General features: G+C 40.1%; 1 protein-coding gene across 2 annotated transcripts in view; it reads right to left on the bottom strand.

Annotated features, from left to right (window-relative positions):
* Window positions 1-1,771: 1,771 nt before the first annotated feature.
* Window positions 1,772-19,070, bottom strand: part of LOC139456441 (SH2B adapter protein 2-like) — a 46,158-nt gene continuing 28,859 nt past the window's right edge. Inside the window, exons 2-7 of one of the 2 annotated variants that reach the window (XM_071238152.1) lie at window positions 11,810-11,911; window positions 10,643-10,764; window positions 10,158-10,204; window positions 9,555-9,737; window positions 8,141-8,343; window positions 1,772-7,157 (exon numbers count right to left, since the gene is read on the bottom strand). In XM_071238152.1, the coding sequence (XP_071094253.1) occupies window positions 6,750-7,157; window positions 8,141-8,343; window positions 9,555-9,737; window positions 10,158-10,204; window positions 10,643-10,764; window positions 11,810-11,911 (1,065 nt within the window). In that variant the 3' untranslated portion in view covers window positions 1,772-6,749. The remainder of the gene's footprint in view (window positions 7,158-8,140; window positions 8,344-9,554; window positions 9,738-10,157; window positions 10,205-10,642; window positions 10,765-11,809; window positions 11,912-19,070) is intronic. The other variant, XM_071238153.1, reaches the window with a different exon arrangement.

Genomic DNA, 19,070 nt, shown 5'->3' with positions numbered 1-19,070 from the left:
GCGTGTGATCCTGTTCATGTTGTGGTGGCGTGTGATCCTGTTCCTGTTATGGTGGCGTGTGATCCTGTTCCTGTTATGATGGCGTGTGATCCTGTTCATGTTATGGTGGCGTGCGATCCTGTTCATGTTATGGTTGTGTGTGATACTGTTCCTGTTATGATGGCGTGTGATCCTGTTTGTGTTGTGGTGGCGTGTGATCCTGTTTGTGTTGTGGTGGCGTGTGATCCTGTTTGTGTTGTGGTGGCGTGTGATCCTGTTCATGTTATGGTGGTGTGTGATCCTGTTCATGTTATGGTGGCGTGTGATCCTGTTCATGTTATGGTGGCGTGTGATCCTGTTTGTGTTGTGGTGGTGTGTGATCCTGTTCATGTTATGGTGGCGTGTGATCCTGTTCATGTTATGGTGGCGTGTGATCCTGTTCATGTTATGGTGGCGTGTGATCCTGTTCATGTTATGGTGGTGTGTGATCCTGTTCATGTTATGGTGGCGTGTGATCCTGTTCATGTTATGGTGGCGTTTGATCCTGTTTGTGTTATGGTGGCGTGTGATCCTGTTCATGTTATGGTGGCGTGTGATCCTGTTTGTGTTGTGGTGGCGTGTGATCCTGTTCATGTTATGGTGGCGTGTGATCCTGTTCATGTTATGGTGGTGTGTGATCCTGTTCATGTTATGGTGGCGTGTGATCCTGTTCATGTTATGGTGGCGTGTGATCCTGTTTGTGTTGTGGTGGCGTGTGATCCTGTTCATGTTATGGTGGTGTGAGATCCTGCTTGTGTTGTGGTGGTGTGTGATCCTGTTTCTGTAATGAAGGTGTGTGATCCTGTTCATGTTATGTCAGCATGTGGTCCTGGTCTTGTTATGGTGATGTGTGATGCTGTTCGTGTAATGGTGATGTGTGATCTTGTTCATGTTATGGTCATGTGTGATCCTGTTTCGTGTTACGGTGCTGTGTGATGCTGTTCATGTTATGGTGGTGTGTGATCCTGTTCATGTTATGGTGGGGTCTGATCCTTTTCGTGTTATGGTGGGGTCTGATCCTGTTCATGTTATGGTGGGGTCTGATCCTTTTCGTGTTATGGTGGCGTGTGATCCTGTTCATGTGATGGTGGGGTCTGATCCTGTTCATGTTATGGTAGTGTGTGGTCCTGGTCGTATTATGGTCATGTGTGATCCTGTTCATGTTATGGTGGTGTGTGATCCTGTTATGTTATGGTGGTGTGTGATCCTGTTCATGTTATGGTGGTTTTGGATCCTGTTCGTGTTATGGTGGTGTGTGATCTTGTTCGTGTTATGGTGGTATAAGATCCTGTTCGTGTTATGAATAACAGAGTTTGCAAGGCAGCGTAAAGTTACTGCCATGGTCGAGGGGTACTCCAGACCTCGCCCCCATTGAACATGTCTTGGATGAGATGGAATGACGCTTACAACAAAGCCAGAACACTCGCTCAGTTGAGGTAATCGTTGATTGACATTTGGAACTTCCCTGAGGTTGTTTTTAATCATCTGCTGTTTTCAATATGCTATTACTGGGTATGGGTTTTGTCAATAAATTTGACAAATGATATCAATAAAATAACATTTACACCACAGTTACCCAAGAACATGCGTATGGTGAAAAACCTCTGGTGAATCTGGGAGTTATTATGGGCTTCTGACACACCCAAGGGAAGCAACTCTGCACAGACAAATGTCCCAACCAGAAACAAAACTCAAGTTCAGGACACAACATTGGTCGGACTAACATCTGTGTTTAGACAAAACAGACACCAGGTGATTTTTAGCAACATTTACTCATCACGTGACAGGCATGTTATGTACAAATATTCAGAATTTCTATCGCTCTCCCAGACACACCACCTCTATGTACAACTCTATTGCCAGTCTCTCTCTTCACACATCAAGCAGGGACCCACAACGCAGAACATTGCATTAGATATGGCAAAAATGTGACGCCAGCTCCACCACATCATGCTGGTAAACACTTTTCTTTCATTGAATACATTGACTCTATAATGATGTATTCTTTAGAGCAGATCTCTTTGTATTCTGGACAGTGTAAACAACATATTCACAAGAACCTCTTTCTTCTGAATACATAATCAATACAACACTGAAACCTGACATGCGTATCCTGTAGTGTAGACACTTTCACACCCATCCCTTTGATAAGATGATGATTGCAAAAGATACTGACTGCTCTGAACACTTCAAACTTTTATTTCCTGCCTCGTACAGATGACAGGAAATGTATTGATTTAAAACATTCCACTTCTCTCGATATCCAGCAAAATACAGTGGAACTGAAGTCAAAGCTGTTTCCAGCAGTATCACGAGTTCCAGGTGAACTCTACAACCCCTGTAAAGAAATCTTGTAAAGGGAGATAATTATTAAAAGTTAAAGAACATCTAAACTTTATTAATGATCATGCTTGAATCAATAAGAGGGACATCAGAATTAGCTCAGAAATGTTTTACAATTTGATGATATCAAAGCTGTACATGAAACAAACCACCAGTCTGTTGTCCTCAACTATTAACAAATAATTTAAGATTGAGAATCCAAAATACAGTGTGATTTGTTGACAAATATGCAGAAAATACTGTTCATAATTTGATGATTGAATTTGGTCCTGTTTGTGTCCATAGTTTTTCATCACTGTATTCACCAGACCATAGGCGAACATGAATATCGGTGACCATAATGGGACAATTACATATTTTGATATAAAGGAAGACTCATACTGACTTCATGAACATTGGGAGTCTTCATGAAATGTCTGTTATATATGCATGCAGTATATACCCCTCAACAAAAGTTAAGCACCATTATATTACAATGTTGATATTTGATAATATATCACAAATTGGCTCCTGCAGGTGATGTGGGACTTTCAGTAAAGCGTTGAGTATACATATCAACATGCACAACAACACTCAGCTCTCCTTTAATCTTATATGCAGTTGAACACTAAGGAAATGATTCTGTCTTACTGAGCTCATTCACCATATATTTGCATTAAGTTTGAATAAAGGGAAACATCTATATATTTATCATGAATCATTATTATCAATCATCCAGGATCTGTCATGAAATCACAAAATACAGACACTCTTTTGAAAAATCCAGGATTGGCCCTTGACAAATTATGCATTTTGGCATTGTGAAACAACTGATCATGAAAAACTAGATTCCTAATGTGCCTCAAAGCATGGCTTGTGTCAGAAACATGGCATATCCTGAAATGGTGATATTAGAAAAAATACTTAATCATTTGAGGTTGTAATGTTTTAAATTAATGCTAAATATACGTGATTCACAAAATAAAGAAATTATTATTTTATCATAAATATCTTCTGAGCACAATATTCAACACCAAGCTTCTCCATCATCTGTGATTCCTTTTAGCAAAACTTAGCAGAAGAAACTGGCAAGTCTTAAATATACCAATACTGGAGCTAAAAGCCACACAGGTGAGCATATTCCATTATTAAATCACAAAGTGAGCAAAAAACATTGTGTAACTGTTAAAACATCATGGAGGTTGATCACAGCAATAACAAATGTATATGATCATCCAAACTCCAGGAAGAAATTGACTGAAATTAATCCTGATTACAAATAGACATCTTAGGTAGGGGCAGGACTTCCCTCCCCTCAAGAACATCTTCTGATTAAACTCCATTACTTTAACAAATACTTTCCAAAGAGTCAATTGTGTCTATATCTATTTCAAACTCTGGTTCAGAAAAGTCCCTTTGATAAGTTATTCAGTTCCAGCTCAAGAGTGAGAGAACTTCAATGCCAAGAGATTGTAATGGGAGTGACCTTCTCTGTCAGAATCTATCAATCGCAAATACACCGGATAATCGACCCCTCAATCACATCATCTTAATGGCATACTAAGCTTTGTATCTGCTTTCTTCTTGGTTAATAGATTAATTCCCATGTAAAACAGGTTGGTTGTCCAATCAATTTAGAAACTGCAAAAAATATCTTAAAATCAAAGTTCCAATTTCATTTCTCACACTCTCTAAACCGTGTGCTGTGCTGTAACAACTAGTGATACCACTGTGTCTGACAACAATACATTATGTGAGTGGGAATTCATGAAGAAGTATAACTAAATCCTATATATATGTATAACATTATCTCATAAAAATGAGAAATCTCTGTAGATCAAATATTCAAACTTACTAAACAGTAATACACATTTGCCGTTCTGGATTTAACAGAAGGCATAAGAATCAAGATAAAAATAAAATATTGTAAACACGAGGTTCATCAACTGTCTCATGACATCTGTACATAAACACTGCTTGAAGGATCTTCCATGTTATTCAATTTGACACAAAAATTAACTCTTACACAAGTAAGATGTTTTTTTTATATTTAGAAGACAAGTAACCTTTTATGGCTAGGGCTACGTCTTGCCCCTTCATCAGGATAATCAGCTGAATTAGGTATGGGCGAGCCCAGAAACATTGCTCCAAACAATAAAGTAGTTTCATGACTTTCATCTGAAGTAAGGGCAATATCTCAATGAAATGTGATCAAGATTTTTATTAACAAAACAGCATGATCTTTCTGATACATATGATGGATACAGAGAAACACTGCAGACAAGTTATCATCTTAACCTCTTAATCTGTCATACAAAGTTTTTGCATAAATTCACCACCATCATTAAGTTCCCTTAGCCAATCAAAGATCAGTTTGTGTTACCATGGAAACCATATTACATGTTATGGGGAAAACCTGAGTTTAAGCAAATATAAAACAGATATGCAAAAAAATCAACTAACACAGCTTAGATAGAAAACAGAAGATGCAGCAAAGTTGATATTAAAATCCATGGGACGTGTTAAATAACAAGAGCTACAAGCCATACATATTGCATCTGTCTAAACTTAAACCCAACTCACCCTTCTGTTCTAGTTTTAGATTGAACACTATTGCGGTAATAGAGGAAAGTCAAATGTGATGTTGGTCTTGGGGGCTCACCAGCTTGGGTTGGCGCAGACACACCAAGGACCACAGTCAGGATGAATCGGCCATCATCAACAGCAAATCCTGAGGAACCCTGCTGCCCAGCCTTGCCCCAACATGTTCAGGAGGTATAAGTTACCTTGGATACCATTATTATTGTCTTCATATTTCTTTGTTTTAGGGGCAAAATTAATTTCTTCTGTTGCAAATAAATACTTTTTATAGTATGACATAAAATTAAAGCCCTATGAGTGAGTGAGTGAGTATGGTTTTACGCCGCTTTTAGCAATATTCCAGCAATATCACGGCGGGGGACACCAGACATGGGCTTCACACATGGTACCCATGTCGGGAATCGAACCCGGGTCTTCAGCGTGACGAGCAAACGCTTTATCCACTAGGCTACCCGACCACCCCCTAAAGCCCTATGAGGTGAGGAGTCATGCATAATACTGTAAATAGGAGACACTGCTGGAGGTCAACCAGAAAAAACACATGCACTGAGTGAGTTTGGTTAAGCAACACCATTAACAGTTACAGTAAACTACGGTTATAACAAACTCAAGGGGACCACTCATTTTAGTTCATATAACCATAGTTCGTTATAAGCATATATACAGCAAATGGACGGGACCAAAAAACAGTGATATATCTGTCAATTCATTATAAACGTAGTTTACTGTATATCATGACTTAATTATATCATCAGCTTAATGTGGGAGGAAAGCCTAAAGTGATGCAGATGTTTACCACTCTGGTAACACCCACAAGCATGGCTCTAGTGCTGACAAACCTAGAGACTGGGATTCGAACCTACAATAATAGCTTCCGGGCGTGCCCAGGGGTTAGCAGCATGATAACCACTGTATAGAGTACCTTTCCAAACTTTCCTTCACAAAAAGTTGCATGAGTTCTTCTGTTTAAATTGACAACGATCTGATGAATAGACTATGACTACATGCTAAAACTAAACAGCAATACTGAAAGCCTTGAACAGGTAGGAACTTGGATAATTTAAAATATATAAAAGATTTAAAGATGCCTATGTTCATAACGTTTTTATCACGATTGACATAACTCAACCTGTACACAGTTAAATAAAATTCTTGCTGTGAGTTATCAATGCAATATGAATATCACATAAACAATCAGATAAAAATGGGATTACTGTAACCTTTAGACTTCTCAATAAATTAGATAAAGATTGCCGGCTATGCATGAAAACAGGTGCACATCATCAACATATATATATACTCAGTAGAACATGGGCTTCAAATTGTGCCCAAAGGAGTTGGGATACACAATCGAGTGGGTTCACTTCAGGTTCTCTCACCCTGTTTATGTTTCTGAAAATGTCACGTCCTTGTTTTACTTCTCTATCTACTCAGTTGCTAGGGCTACAGGTTCACCTTTGTTCAGTTATTTCCAGATTCACTGCAGCTTGTATGTCATGGTACTGGAGACAACAGGAATCCTCAGTATTGTCCTGGAACGCCACTGTCATGAAGACAGTTCCACAAAGCTAAAAAACCTAAATATTCTTCCACGTCTAAGCTTTAGTCCCATAAATACCTCAGACCTACAAAAGTTGTCACACTATGTTCGCTTTGTGCTATGAATATGTTAGCGGCTGCACATTACACAGGCCAGGCAGAATGGTAGTTGTACCACCACTTGTGGAAGCTGAACCAAGCATCTGGATTTGAGGACTCCAAAGGTTAACTCCAACTGTGCCATATAACAACTTGGTGGTGAATCCCAATCACACAAACGAGTAGTGATTCTCCACCGCTCGGCCATGAGATAACTGTTGCTGTGAGCCCTGAGCCTGTTCCCGCACAACATTCTCAATGGATGATGTCCTTGACCTCACAGAACCACTTATCACAACGATGTCACGATTATTGTCAAAATGCCCATGATGTGCTGATAAAGAATTTCTGATCCCTCCTGCATTCCCATGTGATCTTGGTGATCCCCGCGGCAAGGTTGTAGGTGTACGTGGCCTTTCCATGGCAACAATATAGTCCGTTAAGGTAACATCTGATGACCCTCCTGATTCCAATGGGATAGGGTGTGTTCGGAAATGCTCCAACATGTCAAATATTGTCTGAAACCACAGATGTTGTACTCGGCATTGTCCTTCATTGTTAATTGTCATCCGTAAATGCTGAAAAATACAAACACAAAGAGTGAGTGAGTGTGGTTTAACGCTGCTTTATTTCAGAATGATGTGGAGGCAAGCCCAAAATGATGTTATGTTTGTGGATTCACAAAAGTGGTACAAGGGACACAACTCTGTACAGCAAATTGTGATGCTTCCCATGTGGGCCACCCATGTCACTCAAGAGTTAACCAGGTTCAATTTCACTCACATGACAGTGTCAGATTATAGTTGAAAGGCCAACATGATGCAGATATTGGTAGATGTTAGCATTCTGCATGGTTATAGATATACTGATGGACGCGAACAAGGGAAACAATAAATACAAAGTGAACAAGCTTTATTGTCAGTATATTTGAAATGCGTGCATACATTTGTCAGCATCAAATGTAACGAATTGCATGTATTTGGTAGAACCCATGACAGCATATCATTTAACTGTGTCTAAAACTAAATGTTCCCTTATTCATTTCCATCAATATATGACAGACCTAGCGTCCTACAACTCTACACAACCTGTTGTAGCACCAATTAGGTCAATTGCAAACACTAAATTCAATGTCAGAATTTAAGTGAGGATTTTGAAAATGTCTCTTGTTCATCACATGACGATCAATGTTTGACTTCTGCACACACACAATTATTGTCTTACTCCTTAGAATGAAAATAGACAAAATAAATGACATTTATTCACACTACCGGTGGTAACCTTATTCACTCAATCACTCACTCACTCCCACACACCCCCACACACTCTCACACCTACACAGTGCCTTAAGTCGTGATTAACTACCTATTCACATGTGGGAGGGACTGTTACTTCAGTATCAACGAGTCCATGGAAATAACATCCATTACATTAGCCTTGTTGAGTACAGGCAACAACCAACCCTTTCAGGTGAACATCTTTCACACATATGGGGTACTAGGTACCCGGAAATCTCAGGGTCCTGAGGAGGAGGACATGCGAGGTGAGGAGTCATCCTTACCTTGGCTCTACCCTGGAAGTTGAATGTGAGGACATATTCTCCTGTCCGTGTCTCACTCTTCCGGACGAGGAACACGCCATGTCCTATAGGACCTTGTTGCAGGACCAGTTGAGCAGCTTCTGCTCGAGACAGTGTCCCATGGAACCAGGGGTATTCCCTCAACATTGTGTCAATTGAGCCTTCGCCAAGCATATCCCGATGTTCTGAAAATCATTGAACAAATTTCCTAACTAAGATGGAATTAGACAATTGGCAGTACGTCAGATAAGTAAGTTGTTTGTCAGATATCTTAAAATTGATACTGAGTTAACGATCACTCTAATTACACGGAAAAAAGTAATAATTTCACATATGGCATTTGCATGCTGACTAACAGTCAAGCCAGCCACTCAGACCGACAACAAGATCCAGAAAGTCACCTTCAATTAAAAGCTTAGGTCACTGGGGACTTATTTTGACCCAGAATCCATATTGGCTGAAAACTGTACTAAGGGTAAGAGTGTCAATTACATCAGTTACAGTACAGAGCAGAGTACATCAGTAACAGTACAGAGCAGAGTACATCAGTTACAGTACAGAGCAGAGTACATCAGTAACAGTACAGAGCAGAGTACATCAGTAACGGTACACAGCAGAGTACATCAGTAACAGTACAGAGCAGAGTACATCAGTTACAGTACAGAGCAGAGTACATCAGTAACGGTACAGAGCAGAGTACATCAGTAACGGTACAGCGCAGAGTACATCAGTAACGGTACAGAGCAGAGTACATCAGTAACGGTACACAGCAGAGTACATCAGTAACGGTACACAGCAGAGTACATCAGTAACGGTACAGAGCAGAGTACATCAGTTACAGTACAGAGCAGAGTACATCAGTAACAGTACAGAGCAGAGTACATCAGTAACGGTACACAGCAGAGTACATCAGTAACAGTACAGAGCAGAGTACATCAGTAACGGTACAGAGCAGAGTACATCAGTAACGGTACAGCGCAGAGTACATCAGTAACGGTACACAGCAGAGTACATCAGTAACGGTACACAGCAGAGTACATCAGTAACGGTACACAGCAGAGTACATCAGTAACGGTACAGAGCAGAGTACATCAGTAACGGTACAGAGCAGAGTACATCAGTAACGGTACAGAGCAGAGTACATCAGTAACGGTACAGCGCTGAATACATCAATAACGGTACACAGCAGAGTACATCAGTAACGGTACACAGCAGAGTACATCAGTAACGGTACAGAGCAGAGTACATCAGTAACGGTACAGCGCAGAGTACATCAGTAATGGTACAGCGCTGAATACATCAATAACGGTACACAGCAGAGTACATCAGTAACGGTACAGAGTGGAGTACATAACCTCAGTCATCATACAGGTCAAACTGTAGCAAGTGAACAAACCAAAGCCACTGTCATATCTGGGTGAACCCGCCACATCTACTGCACTTGATACTCTACTGGACACAGGAGTGGCATGGGGGGTGCTCCACGGCCGTGGTGAGGGGCGCGGGGGCACCTCGGGTGGGTTGGCTCCAATAGAACCCTGAGAGGAACTCCGCTGGTGGGCACTGATAGGAGGGGACTCTATGAAAATAGAAACATCAGCTTCAGTGACCCTCTGCATAGCCAACACTTGATCTAAAAACTCTTTATTGACTTTTTTCAAACAGATATGTTGAATCTTGAGCAGTCATTAAAAGACATTGCTGATCTGAAACCAAAATCCTGGTCCCCTTCCTTCCCACTGAAAATCAAATGGCTGCTCACTAACTTCCCAATTAGTCATAAATATGTATCAACAATCTTGGCTTCCGAAAGGTTTCTGGTACTACATTGATGTAGACAAACATGCCTTGGTTATGAATATCAGGAGAATAATCATAGCATAGCATTCTCAACACAGAGATTCAAGTAGTGTAGGTCACCCCTTAGATTCATACTTAACAATAAAACAGCATAAAACCTCTGAAAGTCTTACACAACTAAAACAAATTCCCATCTCACCTTTTCTCTCTATTGACCCTGAAGGGGCTGTGGGGAGCCTTGGTCTCCTGAAAGATAAACACAATAAAGATGAATGTATGTTATTATTATAGAATAACAGTACTCCAGTACCCTGTTAGGTCTGCCCAAACTATTGCTATAATGACATCTGCCATTTACTGAGTTAAAAGACATTTTACAGGAGTGAAACTTCAAGTGTATGAAGATACAACAGAACAGTTAAACATGCCAAGTGACTAACACTAGATTACTTCACAACCAGAATTTCCAGAACCAGAAGTTTGTGATAAAGCAGGAACTGCTGCAAAAAAAAGAGAGTGAGGTGATTTGCACAATTCTTGCTTTATCCCATGTGGGGAATCCAAACTGGGTCTTCAGTGTGATGAGCTCACTCTTTGGCCATCACACAACTCAAGATCAGAACACAACGTAAACACTGATTTGAGGACATTTGAAAGAATATTGGTGACGAGGTGAATACGTACATAGCCTGTGAATCCTCCTCTGTACATCGGTTGTGCTGTATGACCCCCTGGACCACCTCCAGCCAGCTCTTCATCTCAGAATAGGATGAAGCCTCGATCACATACTCTATCGTGCCTTCTCCCTGAAATACATGACACCTCTTCACACATGACACCTCTTCACATATGACACCTCTTCACATATGACACCTCTTCACATATGACACCTCTTGCCATATGTGTGTACCTCACAATACCATGTCACATGACCGACATTTCATCCCAGAAATAAAGTTATCTTATTTACAAATACATGGCAACAAAATGAAATTAAAATAGAATCCAAATGGAGAAATATACTTCATTTCATTCCAAGAGCTGAGGCAATCTAGACTTGCCATGCCATTCTAGACCTGAGTTGGACTCCCTTTTTAATTTATTCTGTAGGGTCACAGTAATATCACAGGATGTTGGCCTCAATGCAGGAGGAAAGCCGAAATGTTGTATGTCTTTGGTGAACATGAGCAAAGTTCTAGCCAGGGCAAATTTGGGATTAACTGGTAAAACAGTGAGTGAATGTGTGAGTTAGGGTTTGACGCCACTTCGAACAGTGTTCAAGTTATATCAGCTTGTCAGCTCTATATGGGAAAAAGCCCAGTGATTCAGGTCTCAGACATTGACTGCTTTGGTGAACCCACGAGCATGCGTATGATGCGGACAACCTTGGAATATAATTGAGGGGAATCGGGATTCAAACCGACCGTCAAAGGTTTCAGGCATATTAAAGGGACGCAACTTAGCACAGGCTAACGGGGCGCCTTAGATGACTGGGCTGCCCATATCCCCCTGGCAAAACAAAGAGATGCAGCTCTAAATAAGCTTCTTGTTGAGGAAAAGGTCATTGTGATGGAAGTCATGAGTAAAGGGTAGGTCGGTCAGGGTGAATATATGGATACCCATAACCAGATACTGCTGTGCTGCTCTTGTGACATCATTTTATTCAATGCATGGGTTTTGCTGCATTTAGATTAATTTGGACAGGATCAACAATACTTTTTTCCCAATTCCGTCACCTGATCAAATATTCCTTTATCATGTTTATCAAAGTATTCAACTACAACACACACATGATAATCAATACAGATCATGGCCCTCACTGAATGACAAAAATGTTAATCTTATTCTTACCTTCATCACAAAAGAATTTTCATGATCCGGCATCTCTAGTGCAGTTGTCTCCCTTGCATCAGTTATGAGTAAACAGAACAACCCTGACTTGGGCTTCATGGACTGAAAATAGAACAAGAATGCACTAGAGCTAGTTTCACATCACGTCAAGTTCATTGAAAAATGGAATCATTAACTGTGGTGAGAAGCACAAGCATTGGTAGAGTGCTGACGAACCAAGGATGATAATCAGTAGAATCTTACACAGAAACATCTCATCCTGCCAGGTTCAGCAAAGGGATGCAACTCTTGACTGTTAATCTTCAAAGTATTTTCTCATTATTAACACTTCAGTTGCATGCTCATGTGAAAGACATATACCACAGAATGTTCAATTTTTTAAATTTTCTGCCATGTGTGCATTTAGATGATGGCACGTAAGATGTAAAACAAACAAGCCATCATTCAAATCGTTAGCTTTTGCATTTCAGATGACATATTTTCATACATATTGCATTGTTGCTTAATACATGAAATATGCATAATATTAAAACCACTAGAAAATATAGGCACATGTTCCTATCTTTAAGCATGTTGAGAGTTGGCTTCTCTATTTGTTTGTGGACATTATGCATCTCCGCATGCAGCTGTCATATACACAGCGGAACAAGCTGATTAAAGTCAGAATGTTTTACAACCTCCTTTAGCAGTTTAGTCCTTTCGTGTGCACTGACATTCTTTAGTATACATTGTTCTTTCTTTACATATGACATCTTTTCGTAACATCTATTATCTTGCGTACTTTTGACCTATATTTTAACTTTGTATTTTTTTACCGGAGTGTGTTTGTTTTTGTTTTGTATTTTTACCTTTATAGTAACATTGAATATTTTATTCGTAAAAATTGACTATTATTGCATACTTTTGTCCTTTATTTCAACTTCGTATTTTTTGACCGAATGGCCGCCCATACGTAGCTGCACTGTAATATAACATGATGTATTCATGTCATGTGATACATTACACCTGGAAACATGCCTGTCACAGTTGATGACAACCTTTAATTGTGGTTGGCTGGTTATCGTACCTGCACAGTAATAACTATATTCTGTTGATAAGCTGCTGCATGTGCTAAGAAATGCTTCACGAAATGAAACAGGGGCTTTTCTGAAGTAATGTGAACAGAGGAGATGCAACAGAACGACCCCCTCAGAAGAAATGATACAAAATTCTTTATGTACTTTACCTCATCACCACAGCAGAATCTATAAACTTACAAAACTAAAAAAGATCTTTGCTTTGAAACACTTTGTCAAAACACAATACCTATCCCGGCAGTATAATCGCCATTAAATAAACAATACACTACAGATATCCTGCAGCTGTTACCCATACAATAGTAGCAGGCTAAAGATGTTACCAATATATTGACCAAATTGGATTCTTATATGCTGCAGTCAGCAATATTCCAACTACACCCTTAAGCAGCCTGCAAACAATGTCGAACCAGACAAACAGGTGGTCGACAGTATGAGCAGCGAGCATGGGTTGCTTGGGAGCTAACGCGTTAACCACTAGGCTAACACACCCACCTCCCCAACCATGAAGCAACTCCATGGCCTGTCCCCACAAACACCAGCAATGGCCTTGCCATCTTCCAAAGTAAAGGGAGATAATTGACTGTCAAAGTCAAAACTTCCACCCTTGTCGAACCAGACAGGAATTTCTGGTCTCTCTCGTAGCACTACCTCTAGCCTCTACTATTATCGTAGCCTCTACTATTGACCAGTCAGATTCCACCTCTCATGTCACTTGCATTTGCTTCAAACAAAATGGCAGCCCAGCCAAGATGATCTGATTGACAATCAAGATATATATTTTGACAAAACGGGTAACTCCATAATTCCAGCCTAGTTTAGCAAGGGTGGAAACTGGACTTTTCAAATCAGTTAACTCCCTTGCCTTGGGAAGATGTGTCCTTCCAATACATTTGGGAATCAAGGTGAGATACCTTTAAAAACTGATTTTATTATCTCATTTCACCCTAATATAAGGAAATATTGAGAGAGAAATAAATCTGTCCTTCCCTACAGTTCAGTATTTTCACACAAAAATCTGTAAACCCTGAAATGTAAATAGCCCCTTTGTGAACATGGTCTTGGGTGGTGACTAAATGCCGTTACGCCTCCATACACTCAACATGCTCAACACAGCACATAAACATTTAGATCACCAAACAATCAGGGCACTGTCATACTGTTCAGGAGTAACAGTCCACAATACAGTCTGATATGCTACTGACTTGAATTGCAAACATCAGATAACAACTTCATTAGCATATAAAGACAACATGAACAAGATATGCTCATGTACAGCCCACTTGTCAATCTCCTGTGACACTAAAACACTCCAACGGATGTTTATCAATGTGATATGATACTGCAGATGAGTGTACCCCCGATATCTCTTCTTGGCTCACCAATATCATCATAAACACCTGTGTCCCTAACATCACTCTACACCCATGTTAATGAGATCACATCACACACGACCCGTGAAGATCCGGGGTAGAATAGGTCTTCAGCAACCCATGCTTGCCATAAAAGGCGACTAACAGGATCGGGAGGTCAGACTCGCTGACGTGGTTGATGCATGTCATCGTATCCCAATTGCGTGGATCGATGCTCATGTTGTCAATCACTGGATTTTATGGTCCAAACTCGGTTATTTACAGACTGCAGTCATACAGCTGGAATATTGCTGAATGTGGCGTTAAACAACAAACCAACAACACACACTTGTGCTGCCTCAATCACTCAACACCTGTGTGTTACCTGCCTATTTACTGCAAGGGTCTTTACACACCTGTGCTACCTGCCTATTCACTACGAGGGTCTTTACACACCTGTTTTACCTGCCTATTCACTACAAGGGTCTTTACACACCTGTGTTACCTGCATATTCACTACAGGGGTCTTTACACACCTGTGTTACCTGCCTATTCACTACAAGGGTCTTTACACACCTGTGCTACCTGCCTATTCACTACAAGGGTCTTTACACACCTGTGTTGTCTACCTATTCACTACAAGGGTCTTTACACACCTGTGTTACCTGCCTATTCACTTCAAGGGTCTTTACACACCTGTGTTGTCTACCTATTCACTACAAGGGTCTTTACAAACCTGTGTTACCTGCCTATTCACTACAAGGGTCTTTACACACCTGTGCTACCTGCCTATTCACTACAAGGGTCTTTACACATCTGTGTTACCTGCCTATTCACTACAAGGGTCTTTACACATCTGTGTTACCTGCATATTCACTACAGGGGTCTTTACACACCTGTGTTACCTGCCTATTCACTACAAGGGTCTTTACACACCTGTGCTACCTGCCTATTCACTACAAGGGTCTTTACACACCTGTGTTGTCTACCTATTCACTACAAGGGTCTTTACACACCTGTGTTACCTGCCTATTCACTTCAAGGGTCTTTACACACCTGTGTTGTCTACCTATTCACTACAAGGGTCTTTACACACCTGTGTTGTCTACCTATTCACTACAAGGGTCTTTACACACCTGTGTTACCTGCATATTCACTACAGGGGTCTTTACACACCTGTGTTACCTGCCTATTCACTACAAGGGTCTTTACACACCTGTGTTACCTGCATATTCACTACAAAGGTCTTTACACACCTGTGTTACCTGCCTATTCACTACAAGGGTCTTTACACACCTGTGTTACCTGCATATTCACTACAAGGGTCTTTACACACCTGTGTTACCTGCATATTCACTACAAGGGTCTTTACACACCTGTGTTACCTGCCTATTTACTACAAGGGTCCTTACACACCTGTGCTACCTGCCTATTCACTACAAGGGTCTTTACACATCTGTGTTACCTGCCTATTCACTACAAGGGTCTTTACACACCTGTGCTACCTGCCTATTCACTACAAGGGTCTTTACACACCTGTGTTGTCTACCTATTCACTACAAGGGTCTTTACACACCTGTGTTACCTGCCTATTCACTTCAAGGGTCTTTACACACCTGTGTTGTCTACCTATTCACTACAAGGGTCTTTACACACCTGTGTTACCTGCCTATTCACTACAAGGGTCTTTACACACCTGTGTTGTCTACCTATTCACTACAAGGGTCTTTACACACCTGTGTTGTCTACCTATTCACTACAAGGGCCTTTACACACCTGTGTTGTCTACCTATTCACATCCAGGTATCACTGAATCACTAGATATCCACCACCAACAACAACATATACAATAACATTCAGGGTTAGAAGCTGTGCAGGCTCTGTCAAGTGTTCCACACAGTCCTTGTTGTGTGCCACCGATACAAACATTGTCACATTCAGTGTTTACTAAATGACTATGTTCATTGTGTTCAGTAAAGCAGTAGCAATATGAGGTGGGCGGGCAACTGTTCCAGAAAATTTGATAATGGCAGTATGGACAATGATAGTTGACGTAGCATTATCTGCAGTCCTGTTTCAGTGAACATGATAACATCGCCAGCATCCCGCAAACCAGTAACCGTCATGGTACAGTTACTCCCTACTAGATCACAGGGAACTCTCTAAGTATACTGCATTAGGACATAGCAATTCATGTTTGTTGTTAGGAATTTCTTGTCCAATATGGATAGGCAAAGGAGATACACATTTTTAAATAGTAGTCCAAAATTATTTCCTTTTCTCAAAAAAACCTCACAATTCAAGTTTTAATAATTTACTAAAAAGAAAATGTTCTTTAAATAAGTAAATTTTCAATAAAAATACATTCTTAAGTTTGTGTCATACTAAGTAAGTTTTTTTGTGAAACAAGAACAGGATTGGTCTGTCCTGATCAGAGGAAACACAATACCTCCAATATTTAAGTAATATTTCGAGCAAACTACATGTTTGTCTGGATGACCTGACTCCCACAGTTTGATCATTGAACAATTTAGCATACAGTAACTAACATTGCCACTGTCATCTTTAGGGGGGATGGAGTTTCATGAGTGACACAAGTTTTAAAATGTGAGAGTGAGTGTTTTGGTATTAAAAGTGTTTCAACAGTATTTTGTTTGTTGTTTGAGTTCCACTATGAGGGCAACCTGTAAAATAGTTGAGGGAGTGAGTTGGGTTGGTTTAATGCTGCTTTGAACAGTACCCCAGTTATATCATGGCGTGTCATGTTAGTGGGTTCGAACGCTGGTTTTCCTCACACATTATCACAGGTCTCTGGAGTTTGGACCAGACAAATGAATGGCATCATGGTATGTCAGCATAATGTTGAAGGAAAACCTACGGTTTGACAGATAATTACAATTTTAGTTTAAGCGATGAGCAAGTGTATGGAGCTGACAAATCAAGAATTGTAATCAGACAGAATCTGGGATTCCAACACAGGATCTAAGGATTCTGGTACACCTAAGGTCTTAGACATTTACCACCTTGGTGAAACCCACTAACACATGTACGGTGCTCATAAATCTATATACATAAACAGGGTGAACCAGGATTCAAACCAATGGTCATCGGTTTCTCAGCCACCAAGGCCCTGATAAGAGTGAGTAAGTATGGTTTTACGCCACTTTTAGCAATATTCCAGCAAAATCACGTCGGGGGACACCAGGTTGGGAATCAAACCCGGGTCTTCGGGGTGACAAATGAATGATTTAACCACTAGGCTACCCGACTGACCCCCAGAAAACCCAATAAGACTGCAGTCGCTGAGGGGGTAAAAAATGAGAGACACGCCTTGTAGACACACAGTAAGATATCAGGTGTGCTACTCACAAATCCGCAATTACATCAAGACTTTTTTATACACATTATATACGAACATCCTGAGTATACTTGTTACACAGGAATGTGTTCAAGAATAAAACTAAATTGAAAATCATATCACAAAGTATTATTTTTCTACAAGGTTAAATAAACTTATCATTATTTGTCACCATGATTACATAAACGCTCTGAAAACAGTATTGTGGTGGTGACATATAGGTTCTACATTAGAAACAAGTATACCCAAAGGAACCAACAAATCACTTTTGATTTGCCTCAAGCAATTTCACTGGATCAAGTTGATAAGAGACATGAAGATACATTTTGTTCCAAAGTCATAAGATCAGTTCAAAGTGCAATAAAGATCAATTATTGTTTCATCTGAGTCAGCAATATTACATGTCATGCTGACTGTCTTTAAGATTATTATCTGAATGACCTAGTTTTATGAAACCTTGTCAGCATGGTCAGTCACACAAACATTAAGTTGAGTGTATGCAAAACTATGCAGCAGAGCACTTCGTGTGGGCGGAGTGAGTTGTGTCTGCGGCAGGGCTCTACATCAGCCTGGAAGCGTGCGGAGTTCCCATAATTTTCAAACAAATTATCTTAATATTTTGGATGAGTCATATTTGATGGAACATATTTATAAGTCAACACAAGTTCCCACAGAAGATCCAAGGGACTGTAACAGAATTTTTTTTTATCTTTTTCATTCTAATCATAAGAGCTTTCATCATGTTGACGACTTGCATTTCTTATCTTTTCAGAATTGTCAAGGCAAAATAAGAACACTTTTGGTTCATTATTTTCATGCTGAATTGTGCTTCGGATTCAAAATATGCAGCATGTTATAATGACTCCTAGATTCTATCTCCCCTTATTCAAGTCACTTCAACTTGGATATATTTATTTATTACACATGGGTTGGAAGTAATTGAGTTCATAAAAATCGTATTTGCACTAGTGCAAATATCACTTCTTGCGCACCAGTGTATCATTTACGTCAGTCAGACTTCACGGTTGACATCATTCCAGTCTCAATGTGTAAGGTCGCAATGATACCATAATGATCATAGAAACGACGTCATGGCTGAAGACTACATGTTGACATCATTTGACAATTGTGTTTTTCTAAGACAGAGGTTGAAATCAGTGCATTTTCCAAAAGGGGAGCTCAAAAGGATTGAGAAATAATGTGTAATAAAGAAATGTATGTCCTACGGATTTCAAAAATATTGTGAAAGAATTTATGTTTTATCCTTGCTCTCGCTTGGGAAATACAAGAATTCTGACACTTGTTTAATAAAATCAGTATGACACACATCCTCATATAATAATCTCTATGTAGCAACTACAAGGGGCGGCTGAAAAGTTCTGAGCCTTTGATGGACTGCACTGATTGAGTTGGTCGCTAATTATTTTTCAACATAATCTGAGACCCATTAGATGTTTCCACTGCTTTGACTGTTT

This window comes from Haliotis cracherodii, unplaced genomic scaffold (assembly GCF_022045235.1).
Source record: "Haliotis cracherodii isolate W230 unplaced genomic scaffold, xgHalCrac1.p SCAF_11, whole genome shotgun sequence".
Lineage (NCBI taxonomy): Eukaryota > Metazoa > Mollusca > Gastropoda > Lepetellida > Haliotidae > Haliotis > Haliotis cracherodii.
This window is presented reverse-complemented; position numbering and strand designations above follow the sequence as displayed.